The sequence below is a fragment of the Protopterus annectens genome, chromosome 9.part0, assembly GCF_019279795.1.
Source record: "Protopterus annectens isolate FY-2018-M chromosome 9.part0, PAN1.0, whole genome shotgun sequence".
Lineage (NCBI taxonomy): Eukaryota > Metazoa > Chordata > Ceratodontiformes > Protopteridae > Protopterus > Protopterus annectens.
This window is the reverse complement of record NC_056743.1, coordinates 1,112,617,017-1,112,640,500: the sequence shown is the minus strand read 5'-3', so window position 1 is coordinate 1,112,640,500 and position 23,484 is coordinate 1,112,617,017. Positions and strand designations below refer to the sequence as shown.

Below are 23,484 nucleotides of genomic sequence, written 5' to 3'. Positions count from 1 at the left end.
AGGAAGGCCTACTCGGACAAATGGAAAAGGTTTTGCGCCTGGAACCAAGCTAAGGCCAAAATACCCTTCAGCCTCACATACCTCAGATTATACAGAATTTAACTGAGATGTTGCACAAATGACTTTTTTTCATCTATTAAAATCCACGCCTCAGCTATTTCAGCCCACTACAACACGGATCCTCCCGCTTCTAAGGTAGTTTCTCAGAGGGGCCAAAAACATTAAGCCCCCCAGGAGAGCACCTACACCAACCTGGGGCCTCAACTTTGTTCTGGAAAAACTTATGCTACCTCCTTTTGAACCAGCTTTCTCTGCTTACCTAAAGTTTACATCATGGAAGACTGCCCTGCTGCTAGAAATAACTTCAGCCAGAAGAGTCTCAGAGCTTCAGGCACTAATGGCAGTAGAGCCTTTCCTCATTTTCCATCAAGACAGAGTTTCTCTACGAACTAATCCCTCCTTTATGCCTAAGGTGGTATCGAGTGTGGCTCTAAACCAAACCATCCACTTACCCACCTTCTTTCCAAATCCACAGAACAAAGGAGAAAGACTCCTGCACTCCTTGGACATTCACAGGCAACTACGTTACTACTTGGATAAAACTAAGGTTTTCAGAAAATCTGACCAGCTCTTTGTATCCTATGCTGCAGCTTCACAGGGGAAGGCTATATCAAAACAGACCATTTCCAAATGGATAGGACATTGCATTCGTTTTTGCTACACCCATCATGGAAAACCAGTTCCTGCTACCATAAGGCCCCACTCTACTAGGGCAGCAGCTACGTCTGCAGCCTTCCTCAGGGGGGTGCCAACCAAGGATATTTTGGAAGCTTCAACTTGGAGTTCAGTACACGCCTTCACCAAATACTACCACTTACCACATTACTCTAAGACTAGAGCTGGCTTCACCACTGCAGTTCTGCAGGGCCTTCTAGCCTCCTCTAACCCTGTTTGACTCCACGTCCCATCCTTAGCTTTGGGATTCTACCCAAGTGTGATGACTGCAGCAGGGTAACACGATGAACGTAGTACAGTTTTGTACCTACCATAAATGTAGATGTTCGAGTGTATACCCTGCTGCAGTCGAGGTTACCCTCCCTCCATCCCCTCTGACCTAACTAACTAAAACTTTACAATACCTTCAAACCTGATACTACCTTTGTGATGTATTTGCTTATAGCTGGAGGGATGTTTTGCCTGCTAAACTTTTTAGATTGGTACTATTTACTGACCACCTTTTTGGGGGCACCTGACATCTGGGGCAAGAAAAACTGAAGAAAATTGAGTCGGATGCATTATATATACCCCTGGCGCACTGACGTCAGTCAGGGAAGACGCGACAGCAACCGATGCCGGCCCAAGACTTTGGAATTCTGGCCGACTGCGGGACCGCCTGACTACAGGATAACCCAAGTGTGATGACTGCAGCAGGGGATACACTCTAACATCTACATTTATGGTAGGTACAAAACTGTACTTTTTGTTTTGTGGCTATTCTCATGCATAGTGTTGTAGTATTGCACAAGTGTAGTAACATCTTCTCTACTCTCACTCTACACTGTACCCCAGATGGTTATTAACTACCATAGACCCCTGTCTTTGGAAGTTCACTCACCTAACCACTGATAATTAGGGCAACTTGGGATAAATATGGCTAGGTTTGCAAGGGCTCTAGGCCCTTTAACCTAGTAACCTTCTATGAACCTGTGACCCTACTATGAGATTACGGTCTGCCCTAATCTCATTTGTAACTGATGTGCTAGAACTATGAGCTCTGAAGGTAGTATAACAGACATGTTAACTGAAAACACCTTACCGGTAACTAATACTTTACTTATGAGACAAATATTTACTTAAACTTGAGATGTATAAATATTTATTCAAACTGGAGGCTAATCTCTTACAAACCAGCGCTGTCCCACCCCACTGCAGTCCAACATTAGTATTACTTCATTTGCTGAGGCACTGAAGAAGACCCAGCCTAAATTTCCAGATGGCACAGTAGTAAATTCCAGACTTCTGCTATATACCTGCATCTTATTGAGCATTCATAACAATTTCATCCACTATTCCCTCACCAAACCGGAGTCACCCAAGCTACATATCAATGCCCTTAAGGCTGTCTCAGCGTCATTGTCAGTCAGTTACTTTACTGTTGGGCATACAGACGTTCTACTTAGCAAGCTGAAAAAGACAACATGGCTGCTAATGAAGATTCATGATGTCACTTGGACTCCGTTACCTTCAGATGTATATGTATGAGCTGGTTATTCCTCATCTAGAAGAGATGAACCTTGCTGTCCATCCTAGGTGAGATGAGATCCTGTTTGAGCTCTCTGTATGTTGGACCCAGTCTGGGAAGAAGCTGCTATTGAGCAACATATTGCCTTCAAGAATGATGGTACAATTTTGAAAAAAAAATGAATTTAGCAAGCTGAGTCAGTAATTGATGTCATTAAATTGTGATCCACTGTTTGACAATTTCCTCCCAAGGGAACAACCTTGCTTCCTTCACTAGGGATGGCCTGCAATGCTTATGCATATTGTCAAGGACATTATTTTATACCACAGTGCCTTTTATGAGGAGGAGTTTATCTTGTTCTTCTCACTTGCGTTCTAATCCAGTTTATACTGACTTGTCATTGCTTAGTTGTAGGAATGTTAAGAAATTGCCCAACCCTGAGGCCTTCCTGACAACTAAACACATTTACTTACCATAGCTTGGCTGCCTTGTAATGAGAATGAGTGCACTCACACTTTACATGGGTCTGGTGCTTTTTCATTCAGGCTCACTGACTGTCCCTATTCATTCATAATCCCATTGCCTCACGGTAAATTCTGCATGAAAATAACTTCAAACTCCCTGATTTCGTAGTCTCAAAGTTCAGTATTCTATCACTATTGACTGTAGAACCCATTCTTTGTATTCATTTGGCCGTAGTAGCCAACCCACAATTACACGGATTCCCTAATTGATTGTAATAGTGGTTACTTAACTGTTTGCTGGAGGTTACACATGCGTTACATGCACAATGGCTGCTCAAATTACAGTTGACCATGCCCCCTCCACACCTTGTCTCCTCATGATTAAATGAAACCATTAGGCTTTGCCCTCAACCATCAGGTCCTACTGAATACAGCAATTTCTTGGAAGACCAGCCTCCTAGGGATCGGACAACCTAATGAAGTTATGTCCCTTCACCCCCATACATACCCAGGGACCCTACAGCAATTGAAGTATCCAGTAGTGTCATTTATAAGTATGGTGATTATTTTAAATCCATGTGGTGAAACCCAAGTATCGACAAACTTTCCAATAAAATAAAACTCTCGCACTAAGGAATATTTATTTTCTTCAAATCCCTACCATTATTAAAGTAGCTGACTTGTTTGTGAAGTATTCAAGTATGTGAAACTGTTGCAACGGCATATAGGAACTAAATGTCACCACCTATCCTGAAGATTGTCTTTCTATAACCATTGGAAATCTCTGATCTCTGAATACTTTTTATTTTCTGACATTGAATGCTGTTTGGATGGTAGCTTCTTGTATTCTTGGAAAGCTAATTTTGCTTATGTACTGTTAAGTGGACAGCTGATATTTATTTGATCACAGTTCTATCCTCTTTGAATAAATGCAGTGAAACCTCAGTAGAAGCACCCGTGGCTGTCTTTAAATGTTCAGCTAATCTATGTTCAGGTGCAAAAAAAAAACAATTAGTGAACTCTGACCCTCTTAAAGTAGGGTCAAATGCTCAATTTGCAGCCCTTTCATCTAGCCTTCTATTAAAAATACTGAAACCCTCAAAGTTGTGCCAGCATGATGTAGCATATTCCATGCCACACTAACGCACTTTTAAGGAGCTTCTTGCTTTAGTTTGATTCAGATTAATTAAAAAAATTAAATTATTATGCTTACAATGACTAGCATGCAATTCAAGATTTTATATATATATATATATATATATATATATATATATATATATATATATATATATATATATATATATATATATATATATATATATATATTTTTTTTTTTTTTTTTTTTTTTGGTTAACTTGGAAGGCCATCTTATTTCTGTATTATCTAATTTAGTTTGATACACTACAATAATGGCTTCTTTGTGCCTTTGAGGTCATACCTAGAAGCCATCTTAGCTATTTCAGTACATTTAAGAATATTCTATAAAATATGGGGATTTTAGTAATTTAACCTTACAGAACAAACTTCTGACTTTTTTGACATCAAGCTATTTAGTAAGTCATAGATCTGAAGTAGTTAACTTCATTTATCTGCAACCTGTGGGTATTCGGATCCATGCTGGCGACATTTTATCAAGCATCTGCTCCTAGCTCCTCCCCTTACCCATAATCCCTCACCTCTCCTACCTTCCCTCAGATCTCGTTTGCAGCTTCATGCGTACGCATTGTGGTCTCTATAGCTCTAAGTTGGGTAGTGTAAGTGGAACTTTTGCTTCTTTAGTGTGTGAGAGTAGTTGTTTGTGATAGCCCTTCCTCCCCTTCGTCTTGTCGTTGGTTTGTTTAAAAAAAAAAATGTAGTTAGAACGTTTGTGTGTGTTTCTCAACCCCTGAGTGTGCGTGTGTCTAGTTTAGTGTTTGGCTCAGTGGAGTGTATTATGGCTGACCAGCCTAAACCAATGTTCAAGAAATGCACAGTGTGTGGCCACAAGCTTTCACCGGCTGATGGCCACACTGTGTGTTATTTGCCTTGGCGTTCCCCATCTTAGTTTGCTATGTGCTGTGTGTGCAGGGTTCAATCCCAGAGCCCTTCAAGAAAGGAAGGTGAAACTGGTAGCCAAGGGCCTGCTACCAGTTTCTGCCTTAGACGACTGCCTCGACATCGGCTCCTGTAGCCGACCAACCCCTCCCCCCAGGCTGGGACTGAACCTCCCTCTAAGCCTGTTGAGGCGGAGACAAAAGCTGCAGATAAGGAAAAAGAGAGAGAAAAGGGTAGAGAGGCACCTTAAGTGATCTCCTGAGTGGGAGCCTTTTCCCAGTCCACCTGTGAAAGTTGTTAGGACCACTTCTCCTCTGGTCCATTCCCCGAGGTTCTCGATGGAGCCCTTGGATCGGGGAGCCTTCGAGATAGTCTCATAGGGCCAGATCAGAGTCTGTCGCCTCCTCGCGGTCAACTAGGAGTCTATCAGAGCTGACTGGATGATGCGCAGATTCATTCGGACCCAAATACAAATGGGAGTCTTGCCAAGCCCCTCTCCGGCTAGAGAGGGGACCTATATGCCCTTCTTCCATCCCATCTCTCCTTCCCCAATCCGACTATCAGTCTCGGGGTTTATGGAGCAACTCTCAGGCCGGGAACAGGGAGCCGGATCCGAGGGAATGGAGATGTCTTCGGCTCAAACTTTGTGGGATCCGAGCCCTTCCTTTGGAACCCTGGCTACCTTGGCCTCGGCCCCAATCCTCACGACTTAGCCGGGGAGAACTTCTTCCTTCTTGGTTGCCAATGAGGTGTGCTCTCCTTCAGCCTTCGACGTGGTGGAGAGGGTTCTCTCCCAGGGATTGAGACCCCAGTCCATTGCCTTGGACTCCACCCAGGCTGCCTTGGATTTGGTCACGACTCCCATCAGCTTGTCCCTGGGACAGCCCGTGCCAGAGGACCCCCAGGTGGATCCCATTGTGGAACTCCCCATGACTTACGAGCCCTCTTCAGAGAGTCCCACTGAGGAGGCCCCACGTAAGCATTTGTGTAAGAGGAGGCACATGGACTCCCCCAAGTCCCTCACAGCAGTTACTGACTTGGACAAAGGTGAGGGTTCGAGGATGTCTCCAATGGGAGACCTCATGGAAATCCTCCACCAGAGGGGAGGTTGGTCAGCCCCAAAACCCTCAACAGACGAATCAGTATTCTTGGAGGCCTTTGGCATGGTCCTATCTACTTCCTGGGTGTCCCCTCCTGCAGATCCATTAGTGGATCTTATCACCACGTGGGCATGGAAGGAGCCTGACACCATAGAGCCAATACCCAAATGCCCAGACAGGATCCTTTCTCCTCCCACAGACAGGCTTGGTACAAGGGATCCCCTGTGGATGCTATGGTGGTGGCGGCTGCCACCGAGAGAACTGGCTTGGGGAAAGTTTCAGTCCACCCTCCAGACAGAGTCTAGGGTGGTGGACCGCTTTGGGAAGCGAGTTTTTTCTTCAGCGACGTTTTCCATACGAGCGCTGAATTATTTGGCACACGTCATTCGACTCCAGCGAGACCTGGTCACGGAATTCGCTGTGTCGCCCCCAGAGTCCTTGTCGCCAGAGGACAAGCGTCTGTTCTTGGCAAAAATGTCGACTCTGAAATCCGTTTCGAACACGTCCATGCATCTTTCCCATGCCACGGAAGGAGTGGCTAGGGCGGCTCTGACTAGTGTAGTCAATTCACGGATTCCTTCAAGGCGTCTTTCATGAATGCTTCCTTTGACGATTCCTCCCTTTTTGGGAAGACCGTTTGTGACACCTTAGTCCAGAGCGAGAAGGACGAGAAGACTGTCTGCTGTCAGAGTCCGCTTCTCTAGCCCTCAAAGATCTTTTTCTAGGAATCAGAGGGCAGAAGATGTGGTTCAGAAAATCTCAGTTTTCCCGTGACACTCAGGATAACTCGTCCCCTAGAGGCAGAGGGGGACAAGATGGACGCCACCTCAGAGACAGAGGGGGGTCCGAGGAACTTTGGGTCAAGGGAGACCTTCTCGGACCGACCCACACAGCAACCCTGAGGGCTTGCCTGACTGTCCTACTCTGGAGACAGTCGGGGGAAGATTGTCATTGCACCTAACGGCTTGGGAGTCCATTACGACTGACCGTTGGGGGCTCCAAATAATATCCAGGGCGTACTCCGTCCCGTTCATCACTCCACCTATACAATCAGTGCCTCCTGGATGTCCCACCCACTCAAAGGGAGGCCGCAGTGCACGAGATTTCAAAGCTGCTTTACAGTCGGGCCATCGAACCAGTTCCTGCATATCAGTCCGGATTAGGCGTTTACTCCAGGTTCTTTTTAGTGCCAAAAAAGACTGGGGACCTCAGACCCATATTGGATCTGTCTGCCCTGAACCTGTCAGTAGCCAAGCAGAAATTCCAGATGGTCACCTTACAGTCCATCCTATTTTATCTCTGAGGATGTGACTGGATGTGTTCGATGGACCTCCAGGACGCTTACTACCATATCAAGATTTGCAGAAGCTTCAGGAGATTTTTTCACTTCCGGCTAGGCACCAATCATTTACAGTTCAGAGCCCTACCCTTTGGTCTCACCACAGCCCCCAGGGTGTTTACCAAGGTTTTGACAGTATTAGTGGCTCACCTGAGGCTTCAGGGAATTCAGGTGTTTCCTTACCTAGACGATTGGCTCCTCGCTGATACCACCAATCGCCTACTTTGCATGGCCAGAGACTCCTTCATGCATCTTGGAGTCAATCTAGGGATCACCATCAGCATCTCCAAGTCCCGCCTAAATCCAACACAGTCCTTGGAATTCATAGGAGCACGGTTGGACACTACTATTACAAGTTTTTCTCACTCAGGACAGGATCCAGTACCTACAGGCCCATGTGTCAGTGATCCTCGGCCCCAGGACACCGATGGCGAACGACGTTCTCCGCGCCCTAGGCTCCATGGCAGCAGCAATTTCAATTCTACCCATGTGCGTGCCTTCACAGGAGGGTGCTTCAGTGGACCTTGGCAGTTCAGTGGTCTTGGTTAGACCTCCCCATGGACTACCCTGTACGGATCAGCAAAGCCTGCAAGACTTCTCTTCTTTGGTGGCTCCAATCACCGGAAATCTTGGCAGGTCACTCATTCTTAACATCCCCAGCCCAAGCCACAGTGACCATGGACGCCTCCTAGCTTGGGTGCGGGGGGGCGGGGCAGTTTTTGGGAAGGACAGTCCAAGGCACATGGTCCCAGAGACCAGATTGCATATCAATGTTCTGGAGTTGAGGGCAGTGCTTTTAGTGCTGCAAGCCTTTCACACTGTTCTCCCCCCTGGGACGATTGCAGTTCAGTCAGACAAACATGTCCATTGTCTGGTACATCAACAAACAAGGAGAGACCAGATCTTACCCTCTCTGCTGCGAGGCCATGAGAGTGTGGGAGTGGGCGAATTCCACCAGTCTTTCTGATCGCAATGCACATCCTGGGACGCTCCACCATTTTAGTGGACAGATTGAGTCAGGCTATTCTAATGCCATACGAGTGGTCTCTGAAACAGTCAATAGTGGAGGAGATCTTTCTAGCGTGGGGTCACCCTTGCTGCAGTCTCTTCGCATCTCCTTCCAACGCGAAGTGCATAGAGTTCTTCGCTCTAATCCTCTCCCCAGGGGACTTCCCCAGAGACGCTGTAGTCCATGCTTGGCGTCCCGGGTTACTGTATGCCTATCCCCTGCTACCTCTAATTCCGAAGTTTCTTCAGAAAGCATACTGACCAGGGTGCAAAGTGATCCTCATTGCCCTGTTCTGGCCACGTCAAGTGTGGTTCCCCTTCCTCTGGTCTCATGCTTTAACTCCTCCATGGTTCTAGATCCCTGCCCGGATCTCATATCCCATCCCTCTGGCATCGGTCCACCCGACCTGCACAGCCTCAAGCTGACTGCTTGGTTACTCCAGTTCCCCGATCGCTAGGACTCCTGGTTTGTCAGCTTCGTTAAAGAGTATTCTGGTGGCATTCCTCAAAGCTTCCACTAGGAAGGTTTACTGCAGCAAATGGAAACGCTTCTCAGAGAAACAGATCCATTTACTGCCTCGGTTCCTGCAGTCTTGGAATTTTTGTCATATACTTTTCAACAAGGGGCTAGTTCCTCCACAGTTAAAGTACAACTGGTAGCCATATCTAATTTTCATATTGGTGAAAATTTGAGTGCTGTGGCCTTGAGATTGTACAAGGCCTTTCTAAAATGTACTTTTCTCTTGCATCCCCCAGTTAAGAATTCCGTCCCCCCTTGGGACCTTACTGTAGTTCTGCAGGCATTGGTGGCACCCCATTTTGAACCAGCAGCATCAGTAGACTTAAAATTTCTGTCCTGGAAGACCTCCTTTTTAGTGGCCGTTACTTTGTCTAAAAGGGTTTCTGATATCTAAGCTTTGTCTGCCGTGCCCCCCTACTTGATTTTTCATAAAGACAGGGTTTCGCTTCGCACGAACCTTTCTTTCTTACTGAAAGTGGCTTCTGAATCTAACATTAACAAGATGATTAATCTGCCTGTGTTCTTTGCAGAACAAGAGTGAATATAAGCTGCACTTGCTAGATGTTCATAGATGGCTTTGTTTCTATCTACACAGGACTAAGCAATTTCGTAAGTCTGACCAATTATTCATGTCCTTTTCTAGACCCTTTTTGGGCAAGGCCATTTCCAAGGTCTCCTTATCTAGGTGGATTACACAATGTACACACACACACACACACACATGTATGTGTATGACTATGGTGGTGGTGCTGCGGTAGCGTTGTCTCCTCACAGTAAGACGTTGTCCTGTTCGATTCTCAGCTAGAGTGTCTTCTGTGTGGAGACATGCGTGAATGGGTGTACCTTCGTTGAAGGCTGTGTCAGGGCTGGCAACTCTGCACGGAAAAATCCACTGCCAATCATTAGCGGACCGGAGTTCCGCTGTGGCGACCCCTAACCGGGAAAAGCCAAAAGACACAACAACAACATATATGTATGTGTATGTTCTTCTTTCGGCTTTTTCCGGTTAGGGGTCCACACAGCTAAACTCCAGTCTGCTAATGATTGGCAGATTTGTTTTACAGGTGCCGAGGTGCCAGCCCGACGTCCAACCTTCAGCGAAGGCACGCCCATTCTATGCATGTCTTTTGAACGCCACTCAACCGCGGGGAGGACATGCAGACTCCACACAGAAGACGCTCTAGCCGATAATCGAACGCAAGACCCTCCTGCTGTGAGGCAACAACACTACCACTGCACCACCGCGGCTTATATGTATGTATGTGTATTATATATATATATATATATATATATATATATATATATATATATGTATATATATCACATGTAGGTGTATTTTAATGCATGTATAGTACATATGTGTTTGTGTGTGTGTATGTGTGTGTGTGTGTATATATATATATATATATATATATATATCTATATATATATATATATATATATATATATATAGATATAGTATGTGTGTGTATGTGTGTGTATGTACATATATATATATATATATATATATATATATATATATATATATATATATATATAATATTAGTACACATATAATATCACGTGTAGGTGTATTTTATATGTAAATAGTAAAATTTAGCCTATACTTTACCCCCATCCCCTTGAAATGAGTTCTGTATATAAATTATACATAAGGAGTAATTTTCGAGTCTGTTACTTCAAACTGTCTGTACTAATCATACCAAAATAAACTCGAATATTCTTAATACTTAACGTCAAACATTTTCTTGCTTACATGTGTAAGGAACACATTAAGAATTGCACTGAATCACCTAAGTATATAATCTTCATTCCAGAAACTTCTGTTTTATGGACCGGTTAATAATACCATGCTTTAAATGTCAACTCTTCAGTGTGATAACCTGGTTGTCAAACTATCTATCATTGCTACACAGTTTTATTTGCTTGCTCAGAGTTTCATGATTTCTGGATTTTTTCTTCTCCCTCTCATTTGCATTTCTGTTTTCACTTTTAACTTACTGTGAATGCGTCTCTCCCTTGAATAATTCTGGTTAATTAACAGTATAGAATTAAACTTTTCACAACGGAAGTGTCTTCCCTGTGTTAATCATTAGTAGCTAACTTTTTTTAAAATTAAGTTTCATCTTAAGTGTCTGTAGTATGTGGCTTATGTTAAATTTACTATTTAGCTTTTTTCTGCCAGCAATACTGTTTATCTCTGATCTTCCATTTGTAATCTCTTGTACTGTAATGACATGACCTGTTGTGACCCATGTTTGACTGCCAGAGGCTGAAGTGCGCAAGTCTTGTATGAGGTACTCGCTAGTATTGAATGACAAAAGCTGTGCAGCTATACCGACACATTGTTGTGTGCTAAAGTCTGAGCTCTTGGCTAATATGCATGTGTTTACAGATGTTAGTGTTTCACTGTTGTAGTCATCATTCTTGGGTTATCCTGCTGGCAGGCTACCCTCAGTCGCCCAGAATTCCAAAGTCTAGGTCCGGCGTCTGTTGCTGTCACCTCTTCCCTGACGTCCGTGCGCCAGGAGTGTAAAAGATGCAGCCGACGTCATTTTCTTCAGTCTTTCTTGCCACGTGGTGCCCGGAGCAAAAGCAGTTCGCAAGTGCCGGTTGGCCGACTCCTGAGATTTTCAAATCCGAATTTCGGAACCGAAGTCTTCATTAAAGCTAAGTACCCCGTTGGGGAAACTTTTTTCTTGCTCCAGACCGATGTCAGAAAAAGTTAATTGTATTTCTTGTGGGAAGCAAATACCTCATAAGGATTTTCACTCTTACTGTATTCCTTGCCTAGGCCCTGATCACAATGCTGCTAGCTGTCTGTTTTGTGCTAGATTTAACCAACGCACTATTAAGCGTCTGTTCGATTTTGCATTTCATTACTTTAGCCAAAGATTCAACTATATAATGCCATTGAACAGCCGACAACAGCAGTTTACAAAAAACGCAAGGACAAGGAAAAGGATAGGCATCCGAGGGCCAAAACAGACGACTAGGCCTCTGCTAGGCCAGTCGCCGGTTATCAGTGAGGCACTTTCGCAGCCCCTGGCGCCCGCTACCTCATAGCCACAGGCCGCTTCTGACTCCCACGTGGAGCCGACTGGGCCTCTGGATACTCAAGGTATTGGACACACTGAAATCATTCCCTCAGATGGGTCCGGAGCCGCCGAGCAGGCATCTGCTTCTGAGGGTGTCTTCAGACCTACACAACTATATATTAAGCCATCTTCAGCTTCAAAGACTAAAGCAGCTCTAAAGACAAAGAAACAAGTACAGCATTCTCCTACTCGGACTTCATGCCTAAACAACAGATGCTCAAAATGGCCGAAGACCTAATTACTTTGATCAGGGGCTCCCATCCCCCTCCTGATAAGAGGCCTAGGCAAGAGACAGAGTATAATTCTTCTGATCCGGTTTCTATTTTCTCTGATTCCTCTTCTGAACACGATTATTCCATGCTTCCCTATGAGGATTCTGATGCTGAAGAATCCATTCCTTCAGCCTCTCCTCCTGAGGATTATTCTTTTGGGGAAACCCTGCATACCATGAGGGAGCATTTCCACTGGGAGAGCCAAGATTATTCTGAATCTAAGAAAAGGCTCAGGGACTTCTGCTACTTCCTCAGCACAGACCCCTTGCTATTCCACCTGTTCTAGACATTGTAGATGTATTTTCAGAGTCTGGCCTGTCCCCTGACTCTTTACCCCCTGCACCTGCTAAGCCAGATAGATACTACAGGGTCCCAAATTCTCATAAATTCCTTTATAAAAACTCTGCTGCTGACCCAGAAATTTTCTCAGGGTCCCAAAGGGGTTAAAGCTTCCACTGCAAAAACCCTGTCCCCTCTGATAGGGATTCTAGGGCTCTAGACAGATGGGAAAAAAGTCTACACTTCTGCTACCTTGGCTGTAAGGGCTGTAAATTGTCAGTTTCATATGCTTAAATATCAGCAATATTTAATGTCTCTGCTTAAACAGAAATTGTTGACATACTGAATGTTCGGAGAACAAGGAATTCCAGGATTTATTGCATGCAGCTGAACAAGTGGGAAGGCATACTTTGCAATGTGGTTATGATTCACTGGAGGCCTCTTGCAGGGCCGCTGTTACAGGTTCTGTTATTAGAAGGCATGCTTGGTTAAAGGAACAGAATCTGCCTGATTATGTTAAAGCAAAATTATTAGATGCACCATTACAGCATGATACTTTGTTTGGTACTAAAGCAGAAGAGGTGTTGAAAAAATGGGGGATAAAGCAAAATCCATGCAGACAGTCAAGGATTTCTTACAGGTACAGCCACCCAAGTTTAGCAGGAACTGGCTTTCTAAAAATTGGTCCTTTCCAGTGTCAGACCAACCACAAAGAGACAGATACAGGTGTCCCAGAGGCAGATCTCAGCCCAAAGGCTCATACAGGCCTAAACAATGGGGTGCTCCTACCTAAAAGTGGAGGACAAAACACAACCTTTCAGGAAACGGTCCCAATGACTTTTCTCTACCAGATCCAAGCCCTTTTCTTTTGGCAGCCCCCTTAGGGGGAAGACTAGCACTTTTTTCTTCATATTGGCAAATGGTTACCCAAGACAAATGAGTCCTGAACATAGTGTCCCAAGGCTACAGGTTCCATTTTCTCACACTACCAAGGTCAAAAGGTATGCCAGACCTGCCACACAATCAATGGGCAGAGGCACAAAAACAAATTACAGCCCTCATGGATATGAGGGCCATTCAGCAAGTACCACAACAAGAGCAGGGGCAAGGATTTTACTCCAGACTTTTCCTAGTACCCAGAAAGGACAAAATCTGGAGACCAATACTGGACCTGTCTATACTAAATACGTTTCTGGAAGTTCCAAAATTCAGGATGTTGACTCTACAGCAGCTACTGCCCATGCTGGGCAAGAAGGCTTGGCTCGTAACTTTGGAAATAAGAGGCATACCTGCATGTCCCAGTCAGACAATCTTGCAGAAGATATCTCAGATTCATAGCTGGCTCATTGCATTACCAGTTCTCTGCACTGCCCTTTGGCTTATCTACTGCACCCAGGGTCTTCACAAAATGCTTGGCACCAGTAATTGCGTTTTGCAGACAAAGAGGAATTCAGATATATCCCTACTTGGATGACTGCCTAATTCAAGCAGAGAACAAAGACATTCTTCTAAAGCATCTGGCGTTTGTAAAAAGATTACTAATTGGCCTAGGGTACACAGTAAATGAAAATAAATCAAAACTAGTGCCCTCTCAAGAGATAATATTCCTGGGTGCAAGCTTAAATACAACTGCCCCAGATGGCTTGTCTCACGCCAGTCAAGCAAAAACTGACATCTTACTTCAAGGATTTGGCAACAAAAACCCACTTGTCTGCAAGGAAAATCCTGCAGGCCTTGGGTTTCATGGCATCCTGCATTCTACTAATTCCATATGCCAGACTGCATATGAGGAAACTACAATGGTATCTAAAAAGTGTTTGGACTCAGCATTGCCACAGCCTGGAGACGGTCATTGCACTCATTCCCTGCCTGCAACAGGAGTTTCGATGGTGGGCAGAAGCCTGTCACCACAATAAGGGTCTGCCATTCAGTTTACCTACAGCCAGACAGACACTGACAACGGATGCACCAGATTATGCCTGGGGGGCCCATATGGCAGGAAAATGTATTCAGGGCACATGTCCTGCAAACCAGATGCATCTTCACATCAATCAAAAAGCGAAGCTGGCTGTTCAAAATACCCTGGCAACTTTCAAGGACCTGCTTCATCCAAGACAACTGCTGATAAAGACAGACAATACTACGGTCATGTGGTACATAAACAAGCAGGGAGGTACACATTCCTACCCCCTCTGCAGACAAGCAATGACCTTATGGGACACAGCATTGGCTTTTCAAGTTCACCTGCAAGTACAATTCCTGCCAGGAAAAACAAATACTCTGGCAGACGAACTAAGCAGAAACCTCATGGATCCCCACGAATGGAAACTGGATCCACATGTCTTCAGCATGATAAGGAAATGGGGATGCCCAGACATAGATCTATTTGTCTCCCCTCACAACTGCCAATTGCGGAGATTTTGCACAATGATTTATCACAAGCAAGCATGGAAAGTGGACGCCCTATCCTTCAGCTGGAAAAATCTGACATTATATGCCTTTCCTCCACTGCCTCTCCTTCCCAGGGTACTCCTAAAGGTCAGACGAGAGAAGCCAAAAATGATACTGATTGCACCAGACTGGCCACGCCAGCACTGGTACCCAATCCTAAAGAGCTTGTCTCAAGGTCCAGCATGGATATTGCCTCAAACTTCTCATTTGCTGACCCAACAAAACAATCAGATCCTGCACAGCCAACTCAGGACCTTAAATCTGGCAGCATGGCAGATAATGTAGCCATTCAGCACAGTCCTCTTTCAAAAGCTGTTAAGGATGTTATCTTGGAGGCCAGGAGGCCCAGTACCAGAAAATCTTATGCAGAAAAATGGAAGAGATTCTGTGCTTGAAGCCAGGAACAAGGCATTGACACGTGTGTACCAAATATCCCTCAGATTTTACAATACCTAACTGAGATGCTGAACAAAGGCCTTTCATTCTCATCAATTAAGATTGTTGCCTCTGCCATTTCTGCACATTACAATACGGAGCCGCCTATCTTTTCTCATCCTTTAATAAGGCAGTACCTCAGAGGGGCCAAAAACATTAGGCCTCCAAAGAGAGCACCAGTTCCGGCCTGGGACCTCAATAATGTTTTGGAAAAACTCACACTGCCTCCTTTCGAGCCAGCATCAACAGCGGATATAAAATTCTTATCCTGGGAAGCATCTCTGCTCCTAGCAATAACCTCTGCAAGACGAGTCTTGGAGTTACAAGCACTCATGGCTGTGGAACCTTTTATCATTTTTCATCCAGACAGGGTTTCTCTGAGAACAAACCCTACATTTATGCCTAAGGTGGTGTCCAGTGTAGCCCTCAACCAAACTATTCACTTGCCTACCTTTTATCCAAATCCACAGAACAAGGGTGAGAAAGTTCTGCATTCTTTGGACATACGTAGGCAGTTACGCTTCTACTTGGACAGAACTAAAGTTTTCAGAAAGACTGAGCAACTTTCAGTGTCATATGCTGCAGGATGACAAGGAAAGGCCATCTCAAAACAGACCATTTGTAAATGGATAGGCCATTGCATCCATTTCTGCTATTTTCAGCATGGCAAAACAGTGCCTAAGGGCATTAGGCCTCATTCCACCAGAGCAGCAGCCACCTCAGCAGCCTTCCTCAGAGGAGTACCAACCAAAGATATTTTAGAGGCTGCAGCTTGGAGTTCAGTGCACACTTTCACACTGCCACTTACCTCTTTACTCCAAGTCCAGAGCAGGCTTTGCCACTGCAGTTCTGCAGGGCCTCATAGCCTCTCCTAATCCTATTTAGCCCAGCCACCCTACCTCCGTTTTGGGATTCTACCCAAGAGTAATGACTGCAACAGTGAAACACGATGAACATAGTACAGTTGTGTACCTACCATAAATGTAGATGTTCGAGTGTATTCACTTTTGCAGTCCAGGTTACCCACCCACCATCTCCCTTTTCTTTGCTGGGACTTATCTGCACTTCTCTATCCTATACAAACTTTTCGGTGTATTTGCTTGTAGATGAAGGAAATGTTATTTTTGTGCATGCATTTTTATTGGCATATTTTTCAGCCTTCCAATTTGGGGGCATCTGACATCTGGGGCAAGAAAAAATGGCGTCTGCTGCATCTTTTATACCCCTGGCGCACTGGCGTCAGGGAAGAGGCGACAGCAACCAACGCCGTACCTAGACTTTGGAATTCTGGCCGACTGAGGGTAGCCTGCCAGCAGGATATAACTCAAGAGTAATGACTGCAACAGTGAATACACTGTAACATCTACATTTATGGTAGGCACACAACTTACTATTTGTATAAATATTTATATTTTGCAGCAGTTTGGTACTGGACTAGCACTGAGTGCATTTTGTATTTCTTTATCTGCAAACTACTATAAAGATGTGGCTTAAGCTGATGTTAAAAGGAAAGTATTAAGGATCTGGTTAGGGAATAAACTTGCCTGAAAGGATTTGTAAGGTAATTTGCCCTGCGCTAATGACTTGGTTGCCATTAACCATTGAATGGCCTCCTCTGAAATTCAGCAGTACATAACCCTCAGCCTGAGGGTTAAAATTGTAATAACTGATATTTATCATAAGTGACTATTTTTCTTTTCTTGTGTTTTATTCCAGGTTACTCTGTTGCTGTTGGAGAATTTAATGGGGACTCTGTTGAAGGTAAGAATTTGCATTCTTTTAGCATAACTGTTTTAGTGACTGTGTTTTGATTATAAAGGTCAACTTAGGGCAAGTTCACTTGCTTTTATTAAAACTATATTAAAATGTATGTACCATAGCAAAGCTGAGTATGTCTGTCTAAAGCACGATACTCATCCAAGCTTTTCGTTTTTTTCTGAGTTTACTCCACCTTTCCATTAATGGTCCCTCTGATTTGCATAATTTCTGCACTCCCAGAATATCCAAAATGGATGATTTGTAAGGGTTTTGGGGGAGAAACTGCACTGCAACTGCAGCCTCTGTAGACAGTCTCATCTTTCTTCAACTTGTTGACATGGTTAGAAGTTGGCTTTTACGTTGATTATACGGATTAATGCAAGATAGCATTATAGTTTGTGTGTTACTTTTCCATCATTGCTAGGTAGTAAGTAGCAAACTTTTTATCAGTGTTGCATACAGGAATTCTTAACTTCCTTTGAAACTCTGAAGAATACCTGAAGTTTTTAAATTCTTATTGTGCCCCATATTTTACTGCCTTCTCTGGCCAGCCTGAAATTGGTTAGATGACTGGTCACATGAGGTGGTTTCTTTGTATCATTTTATTTTTGTTTAATATTCTTTAGGCTTTCATTACACAGAGTCCTTAGAAATGGTCCATAACAGAATGAGGTGCATTTAAAAAAAACAAAAAAACAAAAGGTCTTGACAAGAAGTTTGAAGAAATGGAGGACGTTGAGGAGAATTGTGAAAAAATACTCGCTCTTATTATGGTTTTAGCAAAGTAATTGCATAGTTAAGTCAAACTTGTAGGTGATGCACAAAATAATTGAAAAATTTTTGTGCTTGTGGCCAGAAACGTATGAGCTTAAACTAATACCCTCTTAAAAAAAGAGGTGGTAATGGTAAAATAGCTTTGCATCCAAATCAACATTGTTTGGGAGGGAGCCGAGTTGTGCAGAAAGTGAGGTTTCAGGAATAAGGGAACACCTTGTTTTCTTTTTTTCCCAGAAATGAATTTGAGGATGCATTGCAAAACTTTCTTGTGTAGATATTTTCATTTTCTGTGACACAGGTTGGCCTGTTTACCTTAAGATGTTTACTGTACAGACACAAGATATAAGGTTTGGTTCTCATATGGGGTAATTGGCTAGGCTTAGTGACCAACAATGGCAGTTAGCTTAGAACTAATCTATGAACATATGAACTATAGAATAGATTTTTTGCACCATTAAGGTTAGGGATAAAAATCTGTTGTATCCTGTGACTTTAGCAGCCTCGATGAAACATCAGTGTATTACTTGATGTTTTCAGATATGCCTGCCAGATGTTCTTCGTGTTTTACTGTTGCAGTCATCACATTTGGGTTATCTGCTTGCAGTAGCCCCCAGTTGGCCTGATTATCCAAGTCTTGGGTCCTGCGTCGGTTACTGTCTCATCTTCCATGACATCAGGTAGTCAGGGGTATAAAGCATGCAGCAGACTCCATTACATTAGTCTTTCTTGCCGTGCGGTGCCTGAAGCAGAAGCAGTTCGCAAGTGCTGGTCGGCCGACTCCTGAAATTTTCATTTTCGAGTTTCAGAACCGAAGTCTTAAACTAAAGCCAAGTACCCCATTGTGGAAACTTTTTCTTGCTCTAAACCGATGTCAGTAAATGTCAATAATTGTATTTCTTGTGGAAAGCAAATACCTCATAAAGATTTTCATTCGTACTGTATTCCTTGCCTAGGCCCTGACCACTACGTACCTCGCTGTCTGTATTGTACCTTATTTAAACAACAAACTACTCGTAGTCTGTATATTTACGCTTCGTAATATTTTGGTACTCTGTTCACTTATCCAGATATGTCTTCGGTAAGCCATCTGACTACTGACATTCTGAAAAAATGCCAAGATAAAGGCAGAGGCCGCCTAAGTCCAAAGCTGCTGATGACGCTTCTCAGCTAGTCGCCAGTTCGCCGGTACTCAATGAGGTGCATTTGCAGCCCCTGATACCCGCTACTTCAGATACGCAGGCCTCTACTGAGACCCATTCCAAGTCCGGTATGCTGCGAGATGCTTCAACTGTGGAACCTGCGGATGTCTGTACCTTGGATGGGTCCAGAGCTGCTGTGCAGGCACCAGCTTCTGAGGGTGTATTTAGGGCTACTAACCTGCATATTAAACAGACTCCATCTTCTTCTTCAAGGCTTAAAACTCTAACCATGCCTAGAAAACCGACGCCCAGACCATATGGTCTGCTGGCAGGTTGCCCTCAGTCGGCCTGATTAATAAAGTCTTGGGTCTTGCGTCGGTTGCTGTCCCTTCTTCCATGACGTCAGGGGTATAAAACATGGAGCCGATGCCATTACATCAGTCTTTCTTGCCGCGCGGTTCCCGAAGCAGAAGCAGTTTGCAAGTGCCAGTCGGCCGACTCCTGAAATTTTCGTTTTCGAGTTTCAGAACCGAAGTCTTCAACTAAAAGCTAAGTACCCTATTGGGGAAACTTTTTCTTACTCCTTACCGATGTCAGTAAAAGTTAATAATTGTATTACTTGTGGGAAGCAAATTCCTCATAAGGATATTCATTTGTACTGTATTCCTTCCCTACGCCCTGACCACGAAGTACCTTGCTGTTGGTTTTGTGCTTTATTTAATCGGCGCACTATCCGTCGTCTGTATATTTTTGCTTCAAAATATTTTGGTTCTCAGTTTAATTATCCAGAAATTACGTCGGTTAGCCATCCATCTACCCGAATACTGAAAAAATGCAAAGAAAAAGGCCGTTGAGGTCCAAAACTGCCGACGACACTTCTCTTAAGCCAGTCGCCTCTTTGCCAGTACTCAGTGAGGTGGTTTCGCAGCCCCTGATACCCGCTACTTCTGATTTGCTGGCCTCTACTGAGACCCATTCGGAGTCCGGTATGCAGCGAGATACTTCATATATGGAACCCGTGGATGTCTCTACCTTGGATGGGTCCAGAGCCGCTGAGCAGGCACCAGCTTCTGAGGGTGTATTCAGGCCTACAGACTTGCATATTAAACAGACTCCAACTTCAGTGCTAAGGCTTAAATCTCGATCTCAGTCTAAAAAACTGATGCCCAGGCCACATGTTCAGGCCCCTATGCCTAAAAAAGAAATGATCAAAATGGCTGAAGATTTAATTACTCTAATCAGGGGTAGTCTATCCCCCCCCCCCCCTCCAAGAGGCCTAGGATTGAATGGGACTATGAATCTTCTGAATAGGACTCGTGTTTCACTGTTGCAATCATTACATTTGGGTAATCTGCTGGCAGGTTGTCCTCAGTCGGCCCGAATAACAAAGTCTTGGGTCCTGCTTCGGTTGCTGTCTCCTCTTCCATGACGTCAGGTCATCAGGGGTATAAAACATGCAGCCGACGCCATTTTAATCAGTCGTTCTTGCCGCGCAGTGCCCGAAGCAGCAGCAGTTTGAAAGCACCAGTTGGCAGACTCCTGAAATTTTCATATTAGAATTTCAGAACCAAAGTCTTCAAACTAAACCTACGTACCCCGTTGGGGAAACGTTTTCTTGCTCCTTACCGATGTCAGTAAAAGTTAATAATTGCATTACTTGTCAGAAGCAAATACCTCATAAGGATTTTCATTTGTACTGTACTCCTTGCCTAGGCCCTGATCACAAGGTGCCTTCCTGTCAGTTTTGTGCTAAATTTTACCAACGCACTATTAAGTGTCGGTATATTTTTGCTTATAAATATTTTGGTTCAAGATTTAACTACTCTGAAATGTCTGTTAGCAATCCGACTACCGGCGTTCATAAAAAATGCAAGGAAAAAGACAGAGACAGACCGTCTAGGTCCAAAACCGACAACAAAGCTTCTCCTAAGCCAGTCGCCGGTTTGCCGGTACTCCGTGAGGTGCTTTCGCAGCCCCTGATACCCGCTACTTTTGAGTCGCAGGCCTCTACTAAGACCCGTTCGGAGTCCGGTATGCCACGAGATTCGCAAAGTATTAAACCTGCGGATGTATCTCCCTTGGATGAGTCTGGAGCCGCTGAACAGGAACCGGCTTCTGACGGTGTTTTCAGGCCTCAACATTTTTACATTAAACCGACACCAGCAACAAAAACAAGGTCAAAAACAACCTGTGTCAAAAAAAATGACGCATGAGCCATGTGTTCAGGCCCCTATGCGTAAAAAACAGATTATCAAAATGGCTGAAAGTTTAATTACCTTAATCAGGGGTTCCCAACCCCCCCTGCTAAGAGGTCTAGGCAAAGCACTGATTATGTATCTTCAGATAAGGTTTCCATTTCTTCTGATTCCTCTTCTGGTCAGGAATTTTCTGTTCCACTCTTTGAGGATTCTGATGCAGAGGCACCCATCCCATCTGCATCTCCTCCTGAGGATTACTCTTTTGGAGAGACTTTGCATACTTTAAGGGAACATTTTCACTGGGAGAGTCAGGACTTCTCTGAATCAAAAAAGAGGCTTAGGGATTTCCTTCTTCCTCAGCATAGGCCTTTGGCAATACCGTCTGTATTGGACATTGTTGTTGTGTTCTCGGAATCAAGCATGGCTCCTGATTCCCTGCCTCCTGCTCCTAGTAAGCCAGACAGATATTACAGGGTTCCTGACTCCCACAAATTTCTTTTCAAAAATCCTGCTGCTGATCCTGAGACTATTTCTCAGGGTCTCAAGGGTGTTAAGGCTTCTACAGCCAAAAATCCTACCCCTTCTGATAGAGATTCCAGGGTGCTGGATAGATGGGGAAAGAAGGTTTATACGTCTGCAACCTTGGCAATCGGCTTTAAACTGCCAATTTTATATGCTTAAATATCAACAGCATGTTATGGGCTTACTGAAACAGAAAATGATGATTTCTAATTGTGTGGAAAATAGTTACAGGATTTATTGCATTCAGCAGAGTGGGTTGGAAAAGCATACTTTGCAGTGTGGTTTTGATTCCTCGGAGCAGGGCCACCATTACTGGATCTGTGATTAGAAGGCATGCCTGGCTCAAGGAGCAAAATCGGCCTGATCATGTTAAAGCTAAATTGTTGGATGCCCCTTTGCAGCATGATACTCTGTTCGGTAATAAGGCAGAAGAAGTTTTAAAGAAAATGGAAGACCAAGCTAAATCTATGCAAACTAAAAGATTTCTTGCAAGTGCAGCCACCCAGGTTCAGTAGGCACTGGCCTACTAAAAATTGGTCTTTTCCTGTGTCCAACAGAGTCACTCAGGGCAAACCCAGATGCTCAAAAGGCTCCAGATATCAATCACAGGGTTCTTATAGGTCAAAGTAATGGGGTGCCTCCACCTCCAAATCTGGATGAAACAAAGCACAACCCTACAGTAAGCAGTCTCAATGACTTTCCTCTACCAACTCCAAGCACTTATCTTTTGGCAGCCCCCTTGGGGGGGGGGGACTAGCACTTCATGCTCAAAATTGGCAGTTAATTACCCAGGACAAGTGGGTATTTAAACGTATCCCAGGGGTACATATTTCATTTCCATACTTTGCCAGTTCCAAACGGATGGCCGGATCTGCCACAAAACCAATGGGCAGAGGCCCAGAAACAAGTCATGTCCCTCATGGATATGGGGGCTATTCAGCTGGTACCAGAAAAGGAAAAAGGACAAGGATTTTATTCAAGACTTTTCCTGGTACCCAGAAAAGACTATTCATGGTGTCCATTACTGGACTTATTGATTCTGAACATGTTCCTGGACATTCCAAAATTCAAAATGCTGACTACAATAGCTACTGCCTATGCTAGGCAAGAATGCTTGGTTAGTAACTCTAGACTTAAGAGGCATACCTGCATATCCCAATAAGGGAATCCTGCAGAAGATACCTCCGCTTCAAAGCAGGTTTTTTGCATTACCAATTCTCTGTACTGCCCTTTGGCTTATCTACTGCACCCAGGGTCTTTACAAAGTGCCTGGCACCAGTAATTGCATTCTGCAGACAAAGAAACATTCAGAATTATACTTACTGGACGATTGTCTCATTCAAGCAGAGGACAAGGACACTCCACTTCAACATCTGGCATTTGTAAAAAGGCTTCTAGCATGCCTAGGGTACACCATAAATGGAAAGAAATCACAACTGGTACCCTCTCAAATAATTACATTCCTGGGTGCAAGCTTGAATACAACTGCCCAGATGGCTTACCTCACGCCCGACAAAGTTAATTGATACCTGGGTTTTTGTTGCCATTTGTTTGAAATACGTTATCTGCAAGACGAATTCTGCAGGCTTTGGGGTTCATGGCATCCTGCATCCTACTAATTCCATATGCGAGACTGCATATGAGGAAACTTCAATGGTACCTGAAAGGTTTATGGAGTCAACATTGTCACAGCCTGTAAACTATTCCTCTCATTCCCTGCGTACAACAGGAGTTTCTTTGGTGGGCAGAGACATGTCACCAAAACAAGGGACTGCCATTCACACCACCCCCTGCCGTCCAAATCCTAACTACAGATGCATCAGACTATGCATGGGGGACTCATCTGGC

The 23,484-nt window shown here is 44.2% G+C and overlaps 1 protein-coding gene across 1 annotated transcript in view; it reads left to right on the top strand.

Moving 5' to 3' along the window:
• The window catches only part of ITGA5 (integrin subunit alpha 5), an 805,866-nt gene that overhangs the window by 290,780 nt on the left and 491,602 nt on the right, over positions 1-23,484 (top strand). Inside the window, exon 8 of the mRNA XM_044083969.1 lies at positions 16,959-17,003. Within this exon, the coding sequence (XP_043939904.1) occupies positions 16,959-17,003 (45 nt within the window). The remainder of the gene's footprint in view (positions 1-16,958; positions 17,004-23,484) is intronic.